Source organism: Mauremys mutica, chromosome 3 (genome assembly GCF_020497125.1).
Source record: "Mauremys mutica isolate MM-2020 ecotype Southern chromosome 3, ASM2049712v1, whole genome shotgun sequence".
Lineage (NCBI taxonomy): Eukaryota > Metazoa > Chordata > Testudines > Geoemydidae > Mauremys > Mauremys mutica.
This window is the reverse complement of record NC_059074.1, coordinates 28,039,432-28,062,035: the sequence shown is the minus strand read 5'-3', so window position 1 is coordinate 28,062,035 and position 22,604 is coordinate 28,039,432. Positions and strand designations below refer to the sequence as shown.

The 22,604-nt window shown below is 38.9% G+C and overlaps 1 protein-coding gene across 1 annotated transcript in view; it reads right to left on the bottom strand.

Annotated features, from left to right (window-relative positions):
- NBAS (NBAS subunit of NRZ tethering complex) overlaps positions 1–22,604 on the bottom strand; it is a 363,078-nt gene that overhangs the window by 214,835 nt on the left and 125,639 nt on the right. The window contains exons 31-32 of the mRNA XM_045011210.1: positions 18,539–18,651; positions 13,605–13,718 (exon numbers count right to left, since the gene is read on the bottom strand). Of these exons, the coding sequence (XP_044867145.1) occupies positions 13,605–13,718; positions 18,539–18,651 (227 nt within the window). The remainder of the gene's footprint in view (positions 1–13,604; positions 13,719–18,538; positions 18,652–22,604) is intronic.

Here is a 22,604-nt window from a genome sequence, read left to right as displayed (position 1 = left end):
CTGTGTGTCCAATACAGTATGACTGATTTTTCTCCGCATCATTTTAATGTTAACCGCTGTAAGATCCCTTATGACTCCAAAGGCAATAAAAGCTCTAATTCATTCTTTATGGCCTGGACTTCTACTTGGTTGCACTGCTGTCAGTGAACTCTTGCTCTCCATTAACGACTTGCACAGTCCAAGGTTTAACTTTTCACTGAAGTCTTTGAGTCCTGCAGTTTGTTCAACTGTTCACCCCTAAGCAACCAGAGATGATTGTGCATGTTCCCATGCAACACAATAAATGTAAAATAAAACATGGCCAGTTCGGGATTAACCAAATTTGACTTTGGGGTGAGGGGGAGAGCAATGTGTCTATAAAATCTTGTCCTGGAGATAAAACCCATTCCACATGCATATGTTCTGGTAAAAATTTACCTGTATGTTCTAGGTGAGCATGAAATGGAAACGGAATCAGGAAGAGGAGGAGTCCTAATCTCCTTTTCCAAACCAGAGTTATATTCCATGCATATAATCTTCCCTCCTTCCACTTTTTTTTTTGGCCCTCTATTTCTCACCTCACTTGGCAAGTTGTAATGAACACAGCATATGTCCATAACTGTACATGAAAGTGCAGTCACACACATACACACACACACACGATCTAGATCTATATATATTTAAACTTATGAAAGATTTACAGGGATGGACTGATCAGAAAAAAAAGGACTTCTTTCAATGCGAGTTTTGTATCTTTACTTCCTCTCAACGGCTATCAGAGGATTTTAAAGATGCAGTGATGATGCAGCTATCTGAACTTTTTTAAATAGTTGAAGTTCAATTATGAGACACTGTGTTAAAACATACCCATCCTGGAATAATTTTACTTCAAATATTTAAAAAAGTTAAATGTATCTAACTTGTAGAGTTAAGACTATAAAAACAATTAAAAAGTCCATGGTTATTTTTTCCCCTCTACTCTGTGGCTCCAACAACAGAGGTAAAGGACATTGCTTGTCTAGTCTTTTTTATTTATTTTTAATCACACCCATAAAGATAAATGTACTGATTGTGCTAGATTGACAACCATGGAGACTCAATTCCTTGTTAATACTTCAGGCTAATTTAAGTTAGTGAAATAGTAAAACAGTAATTTTAGTGTGCAGGTGGGAGGTAGTGCTGGTGGCCTGTGATATACAGGAGGTCAGACCAGATAATCTGGTGGTCCCTTTTGGCCTAAAACTCTACTTACAGAGCTGTCCAACCAAGATGCCTCTGCTCCGGATGCACAGGGACCACCTCTGGGGTCTGGAGGGTAGCATTACCTCCATATTCATTTATTCCTTAGCCTCTCCACTAAGACAGACTGCCATACATTGTTGCCAATTAGTCACCATCTTGTTTTTTGTGATGTGAATTTTGCCCACTGGGAGCTGTACTGCTACGAAACTCCTCTCATACAGGCCACTGCCCAGCAATTAAATGGAAACAACTTTTAGTCATTTTTACCTAGGATAAAATTGAACCAGTGTCCTAGATGTGAAATGTTCCTAGATACCTGCCAGGCATCCAGTGCCTGCCCCACACCCTTGGCAGCTTTATAATGTATTATACTTATATTGGGAGATTTGTGTCAGCATCAGACACAAGGAAGGGGTAACAAAAGTGCAGTAAATGGATCTTTGTTGTTATTCAGAAATCGCCATGACCAATAATCAACTACAATTTATTACTATTTAAAATCAATAGGAGCACAATTGGAGCTGTTCTTTTCTTAATTGATCTTGACTGTTTTTATGGTTTAGAGGGTTTTTTCAGGGGGAGCAGGGGGGTTGACTAATTTATTTTGAAGCAATAGGCTCTTCTTCTGTGTGTTTTACAAGAGTGCAAATGTATGTTAGCATCATTCTCTCTCTATTCTCTTACAATACTTAGTACCCTATATCAATTTGCCTCCCATTTAAACTCCCATTATCTTGATGCACACTGTTATACCAAAGGGTTAAAATTCCAACATGACTAGCAAATCCCCTGCAATGCACAGCTAGAACATTGTTCACATGGCTTTTGCTGACTCAGTGAAGCCAATTAAAATCTTACCCCTGCAGGATTTCCAGCATCTCCTCTATTCTTCTATTTAGACATAGAAACTTACTGCCATTGCTTCACAGTTCCTGACTTGGGAGTGAAGAGTAAGTCTTAAAGAAATTAAGCAGCTTTTAATGTCTAGCCCCACCCCACCCCCATCTCTTGCAATATTGACATGAGACAGTCAAGATGTTTCTTTAAAACAGTTGGTAAGATAAATGCCATCATAAAATGAGTGTCTTATTTTACTCTATTATTCCTATCTGTTAGTGTTGTTTGACATCCCGCAGATTGAATAGCAAAGACATTTAAAATTCAGGAACTGGAAATGTTGTATCACTTATTATTTCTATAGCACGGCCTGTATATACAGCATGAGTTTAGAAACCTCCTCAGGACTACTCCCTAACATAAGGACTTGTATGCTCTGACTTCATGACTACTGAGGGTCAATCTACTGAGAAGCATTTACAGAAGCCTTAAAGGATGTCATGCATCTCATCTTATCTCAAGGCAAATTGTCATAATGACAGGCAGATGACAGATGTCGTGACAAGGAAGAAAACTATCAGCACTTGAGAAATATAAAGAAAACATCTTCTCCTTTTCAGGCAGCCTGGGTCATCCAGCAAGCAAGACAATATGAATCGCAACTAATAAAAGGATAATCCAGGGCCAGAAGTTAATTTTGGCTAAATTAGCCAGAATCGTCTTCTGATGAAGGAAACTGAGGCACAGACCCACCCAAATTTCCAGAATGTCAGACCTGGATTTAGATCACAGGTGCGCCTCAATAAAATAGTCACATGTCCTATGCTCAGACAACAGTGTCTCTTTCATATACAGCAAGAACAGCTGTGCACTATTTTGATATATATTCTTTTGGATGAAACTGGGAAGGGCAACAACATGAGAAAGTTGAGGAACTTGGTAATCTTCAAAAATAGTATGACTTCTGGATAAGGGTTCCGAACATTTTTTAATTAGAAAAAGTTCACCCATTCCTAGAATTACATTTTTCCAAAAACTTTACTGTCAACTTAATGAGAAACTAAATGGAAAATGTTTTTGTTTATTTGTTTGTTTTTTAAATTAATGTCTCATCAAACAACTCCTGCAATATGTGACAGCACAAAACAATGTCTAGACAGGCTTTTACAACATTCAGTAACAGTAAACAAACAGTAATTAAAAGCAATTATCCAAGATTGATTTTGTATTTTGAATCTTTTTTTGTTCCAGTGTGCAATCAAATACAACAATTTAAGGCTAAATAATTACCTAAAATAGATTATTTGTGTTCTTATTGTTACTGGGAATGAGGACTCTGGTTCCAATTCCCAAGTCTGCCACTGATTTATTAGTAACACCTTGTAAACCCCACCATGACTCCCTTATTTTGCCCACCTGTGAAACGGAGATATTGCTTACATACCGATTTTACTGAGGTGGTGTTGTGAGCCTAATTAGGATTTACTAATTGATTTAAGATACCTGATGAAAGACCATAAGAGTGCCGAAAGGAAGTATGAGGAATACATGACTTGCCTGTAACTTTTGTTCTCTGAAAACATACTCCTCGGTGGATTGCTACACTTGGAGTAGGGTGTTCCCATAACACTGCCACACGCCAGTACAGGGAATCTTATGCCACCCCTGACTTAGTGTCTATCCTTCCCCAAATCATTCTCTTTTAATGGTGGAACACAGACAGCACATGCTATTTACCCTACTGTGCAGAATAAAAGCTTTGGTTCATAGATGCTATTAAAAATGCTAATGAACCACAGAACCAAACCCATTAATTTGGAAGGCAAGTACATTTTATTTCAAGCTGAAAATTATTCAGATAATAAGTTTTGATTTTTAAGTATCAGAGGGGTAGCTGTGTTAGTCTGGATCTGTAAAAGCAGCAAAGAGTCCTGTGGCACCTTATAGACTAACAGACGTATTGGAGCATGAGCTTTCGTGGGTGAATACATCCCATGCATCAGACGAAGTGAGTATTCACCCACGAAAGCTCATGCTCCAATACGTCTGTTAGTCTATAAGGTGCCACAGGACTCTTTGCTGCTTTTTTTTTTATTTTTAGTTTATCTTAAAATAATATGAATGCAGGGGCTGCTCTTTAGGTTACAATGCATAACTTGAAGGAGACTAATAACATTGTTAATATTGTTATAGCCACAAAGATAAATAGTAACTATTCATCATATTAATGATACACTGCAATCTAATAAAATAATAAAGAGAGAATAGATGCAAAAGTGCTCTATATGTCTTGCTTTTACAACCTAACTGATACGTTCATGAGAGGCTCTATTTACACACTGTAGTTAAGGCTGCATCTGTATTTCTGTTTAAATCTCTGTTTTGCAAGGTTTACTAATTTGATCATAAAAATCAACTGACTTTAAACTTGGTGTGAGGGCCTGCCTAAAGAGCAAATGTTAGTTGTTTTTAAAGCTGTTGTGGTTATGTAAAAAAGCATTTTCCTCGTGTAAAAATTATATGGATTTGCCGAAAGCTCTTTTGCCCAGTCATATTTTTAGAAAGAGACGCAAAGCCCAATCCAAGGACATACAACTTTCATTCAAGTCAATGATGCAATATCTAGGCACGTCAGAGTTAGTGAATGGCAGATTTAAACCCAAACTTTGAATAATCAGACTGTGAAACTCATTACTACATGATGTTATCAAGGTCAAGAATTTAGCAAGATTTTTTTTAAAAAAAGGATTGGACATTGTATGGATAATATCCAGTTACAACAGATAATATTAACAAAAATTCTGAAGGGATATAAAATAACTTAATTAAAGTCTCAAGATTTAAACCTTAAACCATTGTCTAACTATTAGGGATTAGGACGAGACCTTGGTAGGGAGGCAGATTTTTTTTTTTTTTTTTTTTTTTTACACAACTGCCTATTTTCTTGTACCTTGTTCTGAATCATTTTGTGCTGGTTCATGACAGGAGATTGGACAAGATGGATTATGGGTTTCATGTACTATGATAATTTATACGATCCTGTGAATAGCTCATTCTTTGAGAGTTATCCAGACCTTGGAATTTGGAAACTGTTATAAACTAACAACTTTTCTGAGTATTTAAAGGTATAAATAGCATAACAAAACCATCTGAAACAGCACTAATGTTTAAACTCAGAATGTAATACACCGGAATACTTCATACTTGCTAATACATACTGTTGTCCTCTGCTGTACAGAACGTAAAGCCTGTTCAAGTCTTTTTTTTTTTTTTTCCCCAATTAAGGCTCCTTTCTAATGAGTAGCTCCCCAAGAGACAAAAGTTCCTAATCCTGATTTTTCTTAAAATCAAGTGTTGTGTTTTGGAGCACGTTACCAAGTTCCAACGACGATGATGAATGAGTGTAGAATAATTAAGGAATTAACTGTAGGCAAGGATTCATTAGAAAAACATACCAGAGGTCTACGGTAAAGAATATTTCCATTATTGCAATAAGGCCAAACAAACTGGCATGCTGTAAACCTCCAGTGACACTAAAAGTATAAAGCCAAATGCAGAGTGATTTTATATACAAAATAATCCACTTGAAGTGTTTTGTTGCTATTACAAAGTGGAACTTATTAATGACAACATGGGAACACACAGTTCTGTACATTTATTCAGCCAAGAGACACAAAAAAATATTACTAACTGTTAAAGCACAGTGTTTTGCTCAGTGAGATAGCCTCTTGAAGTATACTCATTTCCATGAAATTTCATATTTATTTTAGGAGTGACTACCACTATTACACTTGAGATTTTATCTCTAAAGTCACTGAGAGTTGCCTGGTGTGCTGTGAAAACAATTATTAATGCACAAAGAATCCCATTAATGGCTGAAATATCCACTATGTTCTTTTTTATCTTTATCTAAATTCCTTTGGTTGTTCTTCTCCTTCCTCTTACGATTTAGGTGAGTGAGTAAACAATAGAAAAAGCAATGTGACACAGTTAAAAAAAAAGTGCTGTAACCCTGCCTTTGGGGAAGGGGGGAGAGGGAGAGATTTAATTTTATCTACACGCCATTTATTGGAATGAGCTAGGGAATGGTTATTACTTATTTATGTGTGTGAGAGTGCATCTGTGCATATATACTCTCACAAAGTCATATGCATACAATTATTTTAAATACATACAGTTTAGGTTACCCTAACTTATCATTGAATGACATTATTGTTAAGCAAACTGAAAAGGCAGGATAGTACTTCCTGTTTCCCTTTCTCTACCTCCCCTAGGACCCACAATCCAATTCAGCCATCCATAACTCTCAGTCACCCACAATCTTTTCCCTGACACCATGCAATGCCCCTTGCTCCTCACTGCACTTGTAAATATTCAAGAAATTATTTTGAATTATAAATGGTTTAAAAGTGCAACAGAGAAAGGGGCAGGAGGAGCATGTAATAAGACAATGGGCAATAGGGTTGGTGCTAACACATGGCATGCTTCACGACTGATGCATTTCTATTAATTTAACTGATAAAATGTAGTATTTTATTTTCATTTTCATCATGAGCTATTCTTTGAAAAGGTGATCAGAGAATCACAGAACTGGAAGGGACCTTGAGAGGTCATCTAGTCCAGTCCCCTGCACTCAAGGCAGGACTAAGTATTATCTAGAACAGGAGTAGGCAAACTATGACATGTGTGCCAAAGGCAGCATGCGAGCTGATTTTCAGTGGCACTCAACACTTCCTGGGTACTGGCCACCGGTTTTGGATCTCCGCTGCTGGCCTGGGGTCCTGGCCGCCAGCCCGGGGCTCTTCTCCTAACCTTTGCCTGGGCGGATCTTCAGCTGCCCCCAGCTATGGCCCTCTGGCCCCAGACTGGGGCAGTGAGAGGTGCAGACAGGGGCAAGAGGGGGCACAGATCAGCACCCCCACCTTAAAAATTGTTCCAGCGCCACTGTACTGGGATATTTTTAAGTCCTGATTTGCTGCTTACATCACTATCACACCATGTGTTTGACGTTGAGCATGCCATTTGTTTGCCATTCTCCCCCCACCCCCCACTGTAAGTTGAGGGGTACATGTGCTTTCTTAGGAGCTGACATTTTGTCAAAGTTAGATGTCCGTTCATTTCAGCCTTCTTGGAAAGATGCATTTGGATTTATTCAAAAGAAGGACTGTGCTGTTTGTGCTTTCTGTTGTGAAAGCGTTGTTTCTCGCACATCAAGCGTTCGAGGACATTTTCAAACGAAGCACGAGAAAACCTTTCTTGACGAAGCAGACAAGACTGAATCAATCAAAAAGGCAGTAGCAGGATATCAGAAGCAAAGCAGTGTTTTTAAATGCTAAAGTGTAAGTAACAATCAAGCCAAAGAAGGAAGTTACAAGATTGCACAGTGCATTGCAAAACACGGAAAGCCGTTTACAGATCGGGAATATATAAAAGAAGGTTTTCTGAGCAGTTCGGAGGTTTTGTTCAATGATTTGCCAAATAGGATTTTATCTTTATCTAGAATAAAAGAACTGTCTGTGTCTCCCAGAACAACTGAAAGACGCATAAGCGAAATGGCAGAAAACATTAATGAAGAGCAGAGAACTGCATTGAAGGACACAGCAGTGCAGTTGATGAGAGCGTGGATATAAACAACGTTCCACATTTGGCAGTTGTTGCAAGATATTGAGCTTCCGATGAAATCCAACAGGAACTTTGTTGCCTAAAAACCCTGAATAGCACAACAAAGAGAGAAGATATTATGTCTCCAATACATTCCAAGAACTTGTTGGATAATCTGTGCCTTTCTGCGTTATTTTCCCAAAAGATGTCTGAGTAGTTGAAGTCCCCCATCACCACCAAGTCCTGTGCTTTGGATGATTTTTAGTTGTTTAAAAAAAAAACACAAAAAAAACCCCCACATGTGGGAACTTGGCAGATGGGTATATGAGAAGCTGAAGTGTTTAGACTTCAAGGACGTGCTAATTAGGCTGTGAGCTGTGCCTGAGATGCTGGCCTTGGGCTGGTTCTCATCTGCCAGTAGGCAGTAAACGGGATAATAAATCAGAAAGTTGTACAGGATGACAATTACCCTATGAAGTTATAGCTGTGCCTGTGTGTATTTTATTAACCAATTAGCAACTGCTTGATTGCTTGCCATAATTGTATATAAGAGCATGCTGGAGAGAAATAAATGACTTTGCTACCAATCACATTGATTGTTGGGCTCTGTCCGTGCCCGCCTGAGAGGCACTGCGACGCAACAAATGGTGACCCCGACGTGATTCGAATCGAATGATGATAGTGTCGGTGGCCTAGTGTCGGTGGCCTGTTCCAGGCGGAGGAGCTGCAGTGGGGAGCTGGAAAAGCCCCCGGGCGTCCGAAAAGAGAGGCGCACCTGAGCCCAGAGGAGAGCGGCTATAAGTCGCGGAGGAGAAGGGCGGCTATAAGTCGCGGAGAAAAGCGGCGGCTATAAGCCGCGGAGGAGAAGGGCGGCTATAAGTCGCGGAGAAAAGCGGCGGCTATAAGTCGCGGAGAAAAGCGGCGGCTATAAGTCGCGGAGAAGAAGGGCGGCTATAAGTCGCGGAGAAGAAGGGCGGCTATAAGTCGCGGAGAAGAAGGGCGGCTATAAGTCGCGGCGGAGAAGGGCAAAGCGGCTAATATGGGAACCGCTGCATCAGCGGAAGAAAAAACGGTGCATAAATATTTAAGACGCATCGTGGAATGGCAGGGAGAAAAGCTCCCCTCTGATACGTTATCCCGCCTGCTGCGGTGGGGACAGAGAAGGGAACTTTTTGTTAAGCCGAGTACAATTTTTAATAAAACTGTGTGGGAGCGGCTAGGCTCCAAGCTTTGGAAGTCGGTGGCTCAGGGCGATAAGGAAGCCTTTTCCCTGAGTCCAGTATGGAATAAGACAAAGAAGATAGTGAAAACTCTTGCGGCCGAGGCAGGAGTGCAGGCGGCCCTTTCTGAGCTTTTCCACCCAACGCCCGAAATGCCTTCTGTGTTGCCGGTTGGAGCCAGGGAGTTTTTCGGTGGTGAGGACACGGTGATACCTTTGGCTTCCGACCTGTTGCCCCTGTTACGGTTCCATTACCCTCCAATGTGGCCCTCGGCCCCGATATAACTAATCCGGCTACGGTCCCGCTACCCCCCGATACGCCCGAGCCTATGAAAACAGCTTTGCCGTATGCACCCCCTCCCAAGCCATGCCGTGTCCACGGGACCTGGGGGTGTCACGAATGCGGGGAAACAAAGGAGGCTCGGGTGAAACACGTGTCATCACAGGTATATCCCAATTCGACTACGCTTATTCAGTGTACCCAGTTTAATGCCCTTTATAAGGAAATGGAGCGCCGGGGTCAACAGCTGCAGGCCATTTATGACAAGTTAAATCAAATGCAAGGTCTTCCAGCTGGATCATCGCGGTCGCGTCTTCCCAAAGAGGGGGAGCTGGAGAGGCTTCTCCTGACCGCCCGTCGGGCACAGGACGAGGAGGTGCTCCGCTGGAAGCGAGCCCTGGACGGGAAGACTTTGGAGTGCACGGGGCAGGCAGAGGCTCGTGCCGTGGCCCCGGAGGTCGTTCGGACCTACAAGCAAGTAAGTTGTTTTGGCAGGAGCCTGCAGAAGGCGTCCTACGCTGGCTGGTCTACGCCTGGGACAATGCCGAGAAAACCGTTATGCTTCTCCGGTAGGAGCTGCAATAGCTGGGTGTTCTGACACAGGATTTACAGTTTAAAAGAAGCCAAGCAGGGAAAGAAAAGGAACAGAATGAGTTAACTGAAGACAGCTCATTCTTTTCTGGCCCCGGTCAAGGACACATTGCTCACAGCTAAGACTAATGAGAGCTGAAAAACCGCCCAAAAAAGCTAATGAGAGCTGCAAAACCCTGCCAGGCACTAACGAAATGTGTTAGCTGTCTCTTCTCACAGGTATGGAAGAGCTGCCCAAAGATCCTAGCAGCCCCCCCCCCCACTCCTTGGAACCAGGAGACTGACTGCCTGGACCCGTGATTTTACTGCAAAAAGATCCCTTCACATTAGGAGAATTCTGCTACTGATGATTGGCCTATTTTTTTTTCTACCTCCATTGTGCTTTTAAATAGCAGGAAAAAAGGACAAGGTGACGTGCTAGCTAACCTCTCCCTTGTCCGCTGCAGCCCCCATTGTGTTTTTGAATTTTTTTTTTTTGAAAGAAGCAAAACCATTACAAAATAATGTCCTGGTAATTTCCCCCGTAGAAGCTGAACCACGACGGTGGTGGAAAAGAAGACAAAATACTCACATTATTGACATTGCCAAAGTCCAGAAATTCCTGACTAAAAGGACATTGAGAACTGACCCTGGTGAAGAATATCAGAAGGGTGGGGGCTAGTTAAAAGGTACACCCTCCTAGCTAAATTGATGGTGGGATAAGCTAGTGTCCATGGACGGAACGTTTCTGCAAGGAAAAAAGGATCGGGCCCAAGCGGCAGGCAATAGACAAAGAATTTGGAGAGGAAAAAAGGATCGGGCCCAGACGGGCAGGCAATAAATAAAGAGATTATAAAACTGGTTGGAAACTTGTGAGGGTGTAGTGGAACGAACAGGTAATTGAGCACAAGCTTGGGAATTTCAAATATTCAGGGGGATACTTGGAATGGTGATTTAAGTTGAGAAAAGATAATTTTGTGGTTGCTAGAGGGAACAGCAGTTGAATTTTGTAAAGATATTAAGAGAAATGTTTTTGGTGTTTTTGAAATGTTTGTAAATAAATTTAGGCGAAGAAATTAGTTTGCAATTGTTTGGCTATGAATAATTTTGTTGCATTAGCTGAAGGATGTATATAGTGCTATGTAATTGAGATTGTATTAGACTTAAGGGCATATAAGTGGTGATGTTTTCCTTTAGTGTTTAGAAGTAGAAGTTAACAGTAAGAAACCTTAAGGTGTGAATAGCTTTGAATCCAGAAGCAAGCCAGAAGCAATTGTATTAATGTAAATGATTTACTGATGAAGTATTTTCCCTTGTTTTGCCTGATATCAATAAGGGTATTTGTATATTTTATGTAATGATTGATTGCCCAGTAGGGGTAGATTTGTTTTTGTTTTTTAGATATTATAGATAATTGATGCTAGCTGCATAGCATTTAATGTACCATGCATTTACTATAGAGCTAAAATTTATGTTTTGTGTTTTATGTTCTGTTTTGTGGTGTTTGTTTTCTGGCCAGAATTGTTGTTGTGTTGTTTTAGGGAAGATTTTTATGTGGTTTTTGGTGTGTTTTCTTTAGCCCCCCCCCCCCCCCCCCCAGTGTCAGTTTGATCACCTGACATATGAGGGATGTATTGGTAATAGAAATTTGTCACAGGTTGGTGTGCAATAGAGAATGGGGGAACCCTGCAGAATTTACACCATTTATTTGTTTTACCCTTGTTATTTTATGTTTGTTTTGTCTGATGTTGTTGGTGTTATGTGTTAAGAATTGCATGGTTATAGGTGCGCCCTATAGAATAAGGAAATATTTTGATTTTGAGTAAAGGGGGGAGATGTGGGAAATGCTGTGTATTTTTGCTGCTTGCCTTTTGTATTTTTGCTATTTGTGTGGCCGCCGTTGTTATTGTGTGGCACGCACATTGGCAGGACCCTCCTGGCCCCTTGGGCCACTTGCGTTACCTGGAGGAGGGATGTAATAGGTAAAAGTAGGGCACTGCGGAAGATATTGTTACGGTTTAGTTAGGCAGTTGGCGTTTTTATTTGCCTTTTAGCTTTGGCTTGTGTAGATTGTAGTATTGATTTTATAAGTTGGGAATGTTTTGCTAATGCCTTCTCTCCTTTTCTTTTTGATTTTGAGAAAAGGGAGGAGATGTGGGAACTTGGCAGATGGGTATATGAGAAGCTGAAGTGTTTAGACTTCAAGGACGTGCTAATTAGGCTGTGAGCTGTGCCTGAGATGCTGGCCTTGGGCTGGTTCTCATCTGCCAGTAGGCAGTAAACGGGATAATAAATCAGAAAGTTGTACAGGATGACAATTACCCTATGAAGTTATAGCTGTGCCTGTGTGTATTTTATTAACCAATTAGCAACTGCTTGATTGCTTGCCATAATTGTATATAAGAGCATGCTGGAGAGAAATAAATGACTTTGCTACCAATCACATTGATTGTTGGGCTCTGTCCGTGCCCGCCTGAGAGGCACTGCGACGCAACACCCACACTCATCCACCTCTTCTTCCTGGTTTGGTGGTCTGTAGTAGACCTCTACCATGACATCACCCTTGTTTTTTACTCCTTTTAACCTTACCCAGAGACTTTCAACAAGTCTGTCTCTTATTTCTATCTCAACCTCAGTCCAAGTGTACACATTTTTTAATATATAAGGCAACATCTCCTCCCTTTTTTCCCCGCCTGTCCTTCCTAAGCAAGCTGTACCCTTCTATGCCAATATTCCAGTCATGCGTATTATCCCACCAAGTCTCCGTGATACCAGCTAGGTCATAGTTGTGTTCATTTACTAGTATTTCAAGTTCATTCTGCTTATTCCCCATACTTCTCGCATTAGTAAACAGACATTAGTGATAAAGAAAGTCAACAAGATGCATGAGACTTTATGTAAGCCACCTCAGAACACATGCCGGTCACACGCCTCACATTCAAAGTCTGGAGAAAATATGTTTTATGCACACTAATACCCTTGTAAATATTAACAGAAACAAAACAAGAATTTAGCATAAACTATATGCAAGAGGTAATATTGACATGAAAAAGGAAAATCAGTGATTTGGCCTAGGTGGTGGGAGGCAAGATGTACAGGGTAGTCAGGGAGGAAGATTAGTTTTCCCAACCAACACCCAAAACTTCAACACAGTCCTAACCATAGAATCTCTAGTGATGCCTCCAAAATACCAATAGCAACATCTATATTGAGCTATACGTGAAAAGAGTTATATAATAAGTTCTCGGTATTATTATCATTAAACATAATTAGAGTGTTGAAAACACTTCAGCAGAGAAGTCTGGGGGAACATGCCAAATTCACTGCCTTCCTTTTCTGAAAAAACAGAAAATTCAATATGGAACAGCTATTGTACTGCAGGTCCAATCCTGCAAGACGTTCAACATCTTAAATAAACATTCAGCCCTAACACATTACCTTCAGCATAAAAATATGCTAAATCAACTGTAGATAAATCACGTTGTTACACTGAAGTTTATGTGACACACAACTTTTCTTCTCTTACATGAACAGGACTGTTGTAAAATCAAACTAGCATACTTGACAGGGATAAGAAAATTACTGGAATTTTAATACTAATTGATTCTACATCATAAAATATTGTCACCTGTAAATCCAAATTTGACATGATATTTGGCTCAAAATCTAAATTAAACAAGGCTGTTCTTATTTTATGTATTAAAGGTCACAACAGCTGAATGCAAGATCCCCTGTAAAATAGGGCAGTCTTCCTTGAAGACAGCTCCTCCAGAGGACACTTTAGTGACATCCTTGAGTACATCCTGATGATTAACTCAAATGCCCTTGAGCATAACACATATCTTGCATTGTAGTTTAACATTTACAAGAGTTTACCTGCAACTCTCAGTAAATCTGCAAGTCCCAGGAACTTGGCAGACTGTTTGTAGTTTGTGGGCAACTGAGCAATACAGTCCTTGATGAGGCTGAGTCGATCAGAACACAAACGCACTGTTTAAAGAAAATACAATATGTTAAAGGGAGATTATATGTGCAAACTTTCTCTAATTTATGTATATAATTTTTGTTTAAAATGCAGGCACACTTACTCATGCTGCATAAACAAAACACCCTGTTTTCTAAGGTAGTATAATTATTTGTTATAATTTAATGAGGACTGTGCAGAAGGTCCTTGACAAACACATAAAATACATCTCTCCATCCTGAAAAGCTTGCAATTTACATTAGGACTTCAGAGGCACATTTTAACATTAGTGGGCACCATTAAAATCTCTGCATTTACTGATTGCACCAGTTAAATTTGTCAGAGTATTTCTCATTCTAATTAAAAGTAATACACACACCAAGCCAATATTTCAGTTTCATAAATATCAAAGATGGGGACTTTCAGATGTATTCAGTATTAGCCTAACTTTGGAGTTCTACCACTTAAGTACAATTCAGTCAACGTTGACCATTTTGGTAAAATCACACCCCAATATTTTAACTGAACTGCTTATACACCAGTACAAATTGTAACTAATTCAACTTGCGTTAAAAATATTACACTGACGTAACTGAACAGAATTTAGCCCAGAACTTAGAGGTAAAAACTAATGGATTTATGGGCCTGAATAGGCAATAATTTACACCAGTTCTACACTGGTGTCACTCTACTCGCTTCAATAATTAGCCTTGATGCACAACAGTATAACTGAAAGAAGGATCACATCCTTAATCTAAATGGAACCACCAAATAAAGTTTAAAAGATACAAGGAGTCCCATTTTAAGATTGAAAAACAGTAAACAGCATCCCTTCAGATTAAAAAAAAATATACATACACACACACACACACACACAAAATTAAGAACTTAATGTTTGAACTTGGCCCTCTACCCTAAAAGCGTAAAAAAGTTTTTAAGCAATTTTCACATATAATATTTAAAAGTCCTAAAAGCTTTATAATCATGTCATTAATTTTAAAGCCATTAATTCAGAAGGGCAATTTTGTTTGTAATACAAATACATTCAACAAGATTATTTTTATGTTTTATGTATATTGCAGGGACTCAAGAGCTGAACATAAGACTGCACCTGTAAAGTATGTCAGTCTTCTTGAGACTAAGAAGATAAAAAACAAGGGTGAATCATATAGCTCGTTAAAGTGAATGACTTAATACTGGCCAGATCAGCACAAGAATCAAGGCAGGAACTTTGGAAGCTCTCAATCCTCCTCTCAGTGGCTCTCTCAATTCTTACTGCATAGTCATATTCAAATAATGTAGAAATGGATTCATTAAAGGGGAAGGGAGAACAGATGTAGGCCCCAATCCTACTTCTTGTAGGCAGAGAAGGAAGAAAAGAGGTTTTTTTTTTCCTTCTTCTTTAAAGTAAACTCATCTGGAGCATTGTGTTCAGTTTTGGGCCCCACCACTACAGAAAGGATGTGGACAAATTGGAGAGAATCCAGCGGAGGGCAACTAAAATGATTAGGGGGCTGGGGCACATGACTTATGAGGAGAGGCTGAGGGAACTGGGCTTATTTAGTCTGCAGAAGAGAAGAATGAGGGGGGATTTGATAGCAGCCATCAAGTACCTGGGATTGGTCCTGCTTTGAGCAGGGGGGTTGGACTAGATGACCTCCTGAGGTCCCTTCCAACCCTCATATTCTATGATTCTACACCTGAAGGGGGAGGGTCCAAAGAATCATAGAAGATTAAGGTTGGAAGAGACTTCAGGAGGTCAAAGAGCATGGAGCTAGGCTGTTCTCAGTGGAGGCAGAAGACAGAACAAGGAGCACTGTTCTCAAGTTGCAGTGAGGGAGGTCTAGGTTGGATATTAGGAAACACTATTTCACTAGGAGGGTGGTGAAGCACTGGAATGGGTTCCCTAGGGAGGTGGTGGAATCTTCATCCTTAGAGGTTTTTAAGGCCCGGCTTGACAAAGCCCTGGCTGGGATGATTTAGTTGGAGTTGGTCCTGCTTTGACCAGGGGGTTGAACTAGATGACCTCCTGAGGTCTCTTCCAACCCTAATCTTCTATGATTCTATGATTCATAAGATGCACTCAGGTACAACAACAATAGGTGGTGGATGAAAATTCTAACAAAGTACAGGTGGGATTTAAAAAAAACAAACACACTTTCATCTGGTCCAAATCTGTGGTACAGCCAGATGGATGGATAATCAGACTAAATAATGTCTTAAAGTTAGCATTTTAGATCCACAACAAGGATATCTGTAAATGTTTTTAAACCAGGGCAGGAAGGCGGAAAGAGTGTTTCTTGGCACACAATGCTAGAATGCTGTTCAGGCAGCTTCTACACTACAAAATCATTTACTACACCTCTACCCCAATATATCTCCACCCGATATAACACAAATTCGGATATAACACAAGCAGTGCTCCGGTGGGGCGGAGGGGGGGACGGAGCTGCACACTCTGGCGGATCAAATCAAGTTCAATATAATGCAGTTTCACCTATAACACGGTAAGATTTTTTGGCTCCTGAGGACAGCGTTATAATCGAGGTAGAGTTGTACTTCTGCTCCTAGTATGTTTCCTTTGGGATACCTTAACATTGCTTTAACAGAGCCTTGCAAAATTCTACTAGCTGACTTATCCCAGTATTTAAAAAACAAACAAAAAATAAATCAGGCAACTAATATATTCTTTTTTAGCATCATCGTGAAGATAATGATGAGAGACTATGTTGCAGCTGGGATGGTAAAGTATCATGAGTATTTTGCAAGCTAGTATTAGACGCAGGGTCTTGCATTTAAGATCAATGGCACCCTGCAACACTAAAAATCTCCTGACAAACTCCTGAAGAGCTAAGATGGTCCCAAATGTGACCTTTCGGGACTTGATCAATTGAGTTATTTTTCATTAGTTCAAAGTCACCTAAACTCAGTTTAAAGAGTATGGGCAAGCAAAGATGGACATGAACGATTAGTGGGAATAGAAGACAAAGACTGAGAAAGGTATTAAAAGAAAAGAAAATGTAACAAAAGCTAGAGAAAAACAAACTGAAAGAAATGATTGGGAAACTACTAATGAAAACATGGAGAAGAATCTAAACTAAACGAGGCACAGCGGAAAAAGAAAAAAGGTGAAAAATTAAAGAGATTTTTATGGATGAAAGCAGAGTCAGGAGTCATTGTCTCAAGAAGATCTGATATGGAGAGAGGAAATGAAATTTGGTAAGACTATTTGAGGCGGAAGATGACATCCAGAAGTACAGATATGATCAACTATTTTAATATATATAAAATATACTACGAGACTCGTACACTTTTTGGCAATTAACTAGAGATGACTGTTCAGTTGGTTGCAAAAAAACTGGGACGGGGAACACAAGAGATGGAGTTAGGATAAAGAAAAGCCAAGCTAATGAAATTAAAAGACAAGATGGTATAAGTAAAATACCTCTAAAGGTTAGGCTCATAGCCACAGAGAAATTCTGAGAAAGGTTGTGAGAGCATCCTAACATCCTACTGAGCAAGATGATACTGCACAGGATCGGGTAGGAAAGGAGGCAGGAGATGGGGTGTGCAGTGTGTGTGTGTGTTTGTTCCTCTCTCCACTGTTCTGAGAAGTTCTGATAAAGTGCACTGCAATTCCCAAGCACAGGGTACACTAAGAATGTAAACCCACAACTTTAATTCTTTCCTTCCTTTTATGCACTAAATAGTGTCTCACTCTTAATGCTATTTTAACGTCATCTTTAAAATATTTAAATTACTGTACAATAACATCTAACTTAGATAAACTTCTTGCAGCTGTATGAAAATTTAAACGATTTTTTATTCTTTTAGTGATTAATTTATCCAAAAGATTTTGAAGAGAGAAGGATAAAGCAATACCATTAAAAATGACAGGCTTCATTTCACATGCAATAATTATGGCAAATTGGATATGTTACAGGTGATATTAAAACTGTATTCCAATATGATTTTTTTTTTTAATTACTCTGTTTTATTAAGTAAACCAGGCATAAGAGAACCGTGCATATCACTGAAAGGTCATTTATAATCTGAGTGAAATAAATGAATTCACCTTGAAGAAGAAGAATTCAACTGCAGAATACAGAAATGTTTAGTACCTAGCCTTTTTATCCTTCAACCCTGTGCCACAGGAAGTTCTTATGCTTTTCCTATGGAAACATATCTGTTTCATTTAGCTTTTAAAAAAATATTTGCAATGGAAAAACAAAAGCAAACTCCACACCACTTTAAAAAAATGGGAAACACAAAAAAACTATTTACAATTTTAAATCAAGAGTTCTCCAAAGGAAATCTACTGCAAATGTTGACCTTGACTGCCAATTTGTTTTACAGGAATATATGAAACCATACAGCAATCTGCTTAAGAAAGAAAATTATTCTTTTTTCAAGAGCAAGTCCCTGCAGAATTTAAAAAAAAAAAAGGACTCTCTCAAAGGTTGTTTTCAACGTAATTAATATTGTATGAATATTCTGAGCACCATTTCAGAGGTGTACTTTCCACTGCAGTCAGTGGGAGCTGTGGGTACTCAACATCAATGATGATCAAGCCCCTCACTTTTTCAAAATAGTTTCATGAAAACAGATTACATTTGAACAGTGTCTTTCCCTCTCAAAGGATCTCCAAAGTGCTTTTACAAACAAAGTATATTAAGACTGTTACACAGCAAAGCACTTATGCACAAGAGTAAAATGTATGTACATATGGAGTCTTATTAACTTCACTGGGATTACTCATATTAAAGTTATGCACAATTTCAGCTAATGAACTGTGGGTCATGTTCCACCACACCATCATGTAAGGGACATAAGTAATACATTGTACCTTGTAATGGCAAGATTGTCAGACCAAATTCTTCAAGATAACTAAGCGCACGAATGAGATCTAGCTCCTCTTGGATAGCACTGGGGCAGTCAACAATAAGTTGTAAACAGCACCTAAACAAACAGAAAAAGAACATTACAAACTTCTGTAAAAAATTCAGACGAGTTACTGCTTTTATATATATATATATATATATATATATATATAAAAGGATTAAAGGATTAAAAACAGTAATATATATATATATATAAAAACTTTTTATATTTGACAGAAAAATCAAGTGCAATACAACAGTGATTTATTATACTTTTGGATTGTCAAACTTTTAACACAAACTGCATCATGTGACAAAGATGTTTACATGATTTCACCATTAGCTGACCAATGGTCTGTGACACCCAGAAACACATACTAGTTACCAAATATCTTAGCTGGGTGACCCGTTATACTAATGACCTAAATTAAGACACTAAACACCTAAATTAGAAAAAAAAATAGGACTGGAGCACATTTAATGAAACGGAGACATTGAGACATTTAAATTTATTGAAAAACATTTAATGCAGAATTTAGGGGCACACTTCTGTGCACTGCTGCTGCTTTTAAGCTTTGCCAAAAAAGAAAAAAGCACACAATGTCAAAAAGCTTGAGGAAAAATTACACGAACACAACCCTTCCAGGGACTCCAGGAAGTTAATCTAGCAATGTTTTGTGTTTAAAAACAAACAAACACAAAAAAGAATAAACAGAAATGATAGATTAAAATTGCTGATATTGTATCAAGTACGAATAAGTGTTTAATGCATGACTACATACTATTTCTCAAGTAGTAAAATGCATCAAAAATTATTATTGTCTTTAAAACAACGTTTCATCTTATATGGTGCACAGTGAAGGAGGCATCGCTCCACAAGAACCTGTGTATTCTATGCAATTTGCCATGTGGACATCTTCATATATATGGAATATTTGGTAATATCATCTGAGAGTGAAAGAAGGTATCAAGTTAAAAGGATGCAATTGTGATAGATGTGAGCTAGCTTTGTTAATAACTGAAGAGTCAGATTTTCAAGAAGATTCAGCAGTCAGCACAGCCTAGATTTTCAGAAGTGCTTGCCACCCTTTCGCTCCCTCTGTTCTCAAAGAGAGCTGGGCACTTTTGAAAATCTTACCTCCTTATTTAGGTGCCTAATAGGAGCTGTTGTGTGTTGAACACTTCTGAAAATCTGGTCAAGTCACATGTTTGTGTCCACCTATGTAACTATTCAGACAACAAGCATAACCATTTAGAATTGAATTGGAACAAACCCTTTCAATTGTGACTTAGGTCTACAGTAAAGAGTTAAGTCGACCCAGCTGCATTGCTCAAGTATGTGAAAAATCCATACCCCTGAGCAACGTAGTTACTAACTCCAGTGTAGACAGTGCTAGGTCAACAGAAGAATTCTTCCATTGACCTAGCTACTGCCTCTTGGGGAGGTGGATGAACTACAGTGACCGGCAAACCCTCCCATCTGAAGTCCTACAGCGATGTGGTTGTGCCGCTGTAGCAGTTAAAGTGTAGCCATAGTATAAATCTGGTCATCATTACTACTTTCTAAGGATGAAAATACTGCTTAAAAATCCATGACTAGTTAGCATGGGGAACAGTCACTGTCATACACACATGGCAGATTTAATCTGCAACATTCTGCCCTCTCTACAGGCACATAAATCTCCATTGAGGAGATTTTAATAATTAGATACAGCATGTGCATTTAGATTACTGAATGCATATGTAAATGCAATATTATAACAAATGTTTATAAATATGTTTTAGCAGGAATCCATCAATATTTCTGCAGTGTATCTAGTAACCTTGGTATCTCGGAAATGTGACAAGCAAGCAATCGATTTTAAGAATGCACCAGTCTGATCATTATGGTGTGGGGTGCAAAAGTCAGCACAAAGCCTATGGTTCAATTTAAAGTCTTCAAGATAGACAGACATGGGCCCTGCTCCAAAGAGTTGATAATCTAATAAAAAGTTCAATATTAATGTGTTAAAAAAGGGGGGGAGGGGCAGCTAACTCAATATTACACAGGCTAAGCACTGCACAATTTAATGGCTCCCAACTGTTCCAAGTCATTGTCTTTTGGAGTAAATAAAATCTGATGTCTTCAACTGCTACACAATTTAGTCATAGTTGCTGGGCTGTTTCATGTTTAGACAACCAAAGTGGGTCTAAAGGAGGGATTTGAAGAAGGAGGGCAATGTATACAAGGCAGTGCTGAAGAAAGTGTAGAGATCTTAGTGGGACAAACAGACAAAATAGATGCTCAAGGCTCACATTACTGAAGGAAATCAATATATCTTCTATGAAATGTCTCCTCTGCATGCTTTTTTTAGTTTTAAATAATCCAAATTTATACAAAAATTGATATTTACGATCGAAGTATGGCTGCAAACATAGAAGTATAATTCCCCTCAAATAGGTGAATATGAACTCAACCAAAGCTACATTAACATAAACCAAAACATCTGCAGTCTTCACCCCACATGTAGAAGTTCAATTCCTCGCTAACATGGGTAACAGAAAAAATCCGTAGGGGATTGGAGAAAGTGCCGCTCACATACTAAAATGTAGAGACAACGCCTCCCCCTAAAAGTCCTTCCCTAGAATGCCATCAGCGGTCTCTGATTGGGTTTGGAAAAGAGAGAGAGAGGCATACCCATAAGCCCATTCTTTGTTGTGGTTATTTGACTGTATTTGTATATAAAGACCAGACAAGATTCTGGGTGTTATGCCATATTTGAGTTTTTAACTTCCAAGTTAGTCTGAATGAACATCAGTCTACCACTTCTAAAATAGAGAAAAGGTGGGTTGGGGAATCAGAACTGCATTTTCAGTCACTTTTACCACTTTTTTCCAGTTCAGTCATGGAGAAACCCAATTAGTTAGCGGTGGCCCTAATTATTCATGAGACTAAATGCATGGCTTGCCGACCTATAGAGTTCAGTAATAGCAAATGTTCCACTAAAAAGAAAAAATCTTCTTAATATCAAGAAAGTGAAATCAGTTATTAACTGTTCAACTGTAGCACCTGAATTATGCAAGTAGAAGTTGTTTTTTGGAGATCTCCGCAAAAACTGATAAGGAACACAAAGAATTATTTTTATAGGCCAACATGAATTCTGTGCCTTAGAAAAAAAACTAACTTATTTAATAATTTTTCCTCATAATTTGGTTCAACCACTCAGATGTAATTAAGTAAAAAAAATAAATTGTTGATTATATCTTATGGGGGAAGAAGGAAACTAGTTTGAATTAATGTATACTTAAATAACTTAAATGGAATAGATAATTCTTAAATAATAAGGAAACACCAGATAAATGAAGCCATTTTTATATAAAATTAATATTCAGGATAAGCCAAGCCATAAACCATAGTCGGTGTTGGTCCTGCTTTGTGCAGGGAGTTGGACTAGATGACCTCCTGAGGTCTTCCAACCCTAATGTTCTATGTTTCTATTATTTGTTTTCAAAGTAAGAGATATCAGGTTCCTTTACATGTACCTCATAGACGAGAATCATTAAAACACTATTATATTTAACATTTCAGTGAAATGATCTCCCACGTTAGACATAATTATCTTGTGATGAAGGGGACATCTCTATTTCTTCCAGAGGGAAAAAAAATTGTTCCTAAAAAGAAAGGGATGAAGTGCAGTGAGGCAGCTGCATTGAAAGAAAATAAGGGAAATGAAGGAAAGAAAAGGAAATGAGACTGAAAGACTGAAGAGAAAATCATTACTTGTTATTTGCATTGCGGTAGAATTCAGATGATCAGGGCTCCACTGTGCTAGGTGCTTTACCACTACAGAACAAAGAGATGGCTCCCACAACAAAGAGTTTACAGATACAAGACCAGAGAGAGAGAGAGACATATGGACATGAGGAGTACAAGGAAACAATGAGAGAATGTCGATCAGGACGATAAGCAGTAGTTATGGCTACTAGACCAAAACAAAACAGGTATATGCACTTTTATATCCTCTGTCTAAGACTCTCACAGCACTTTCCAAA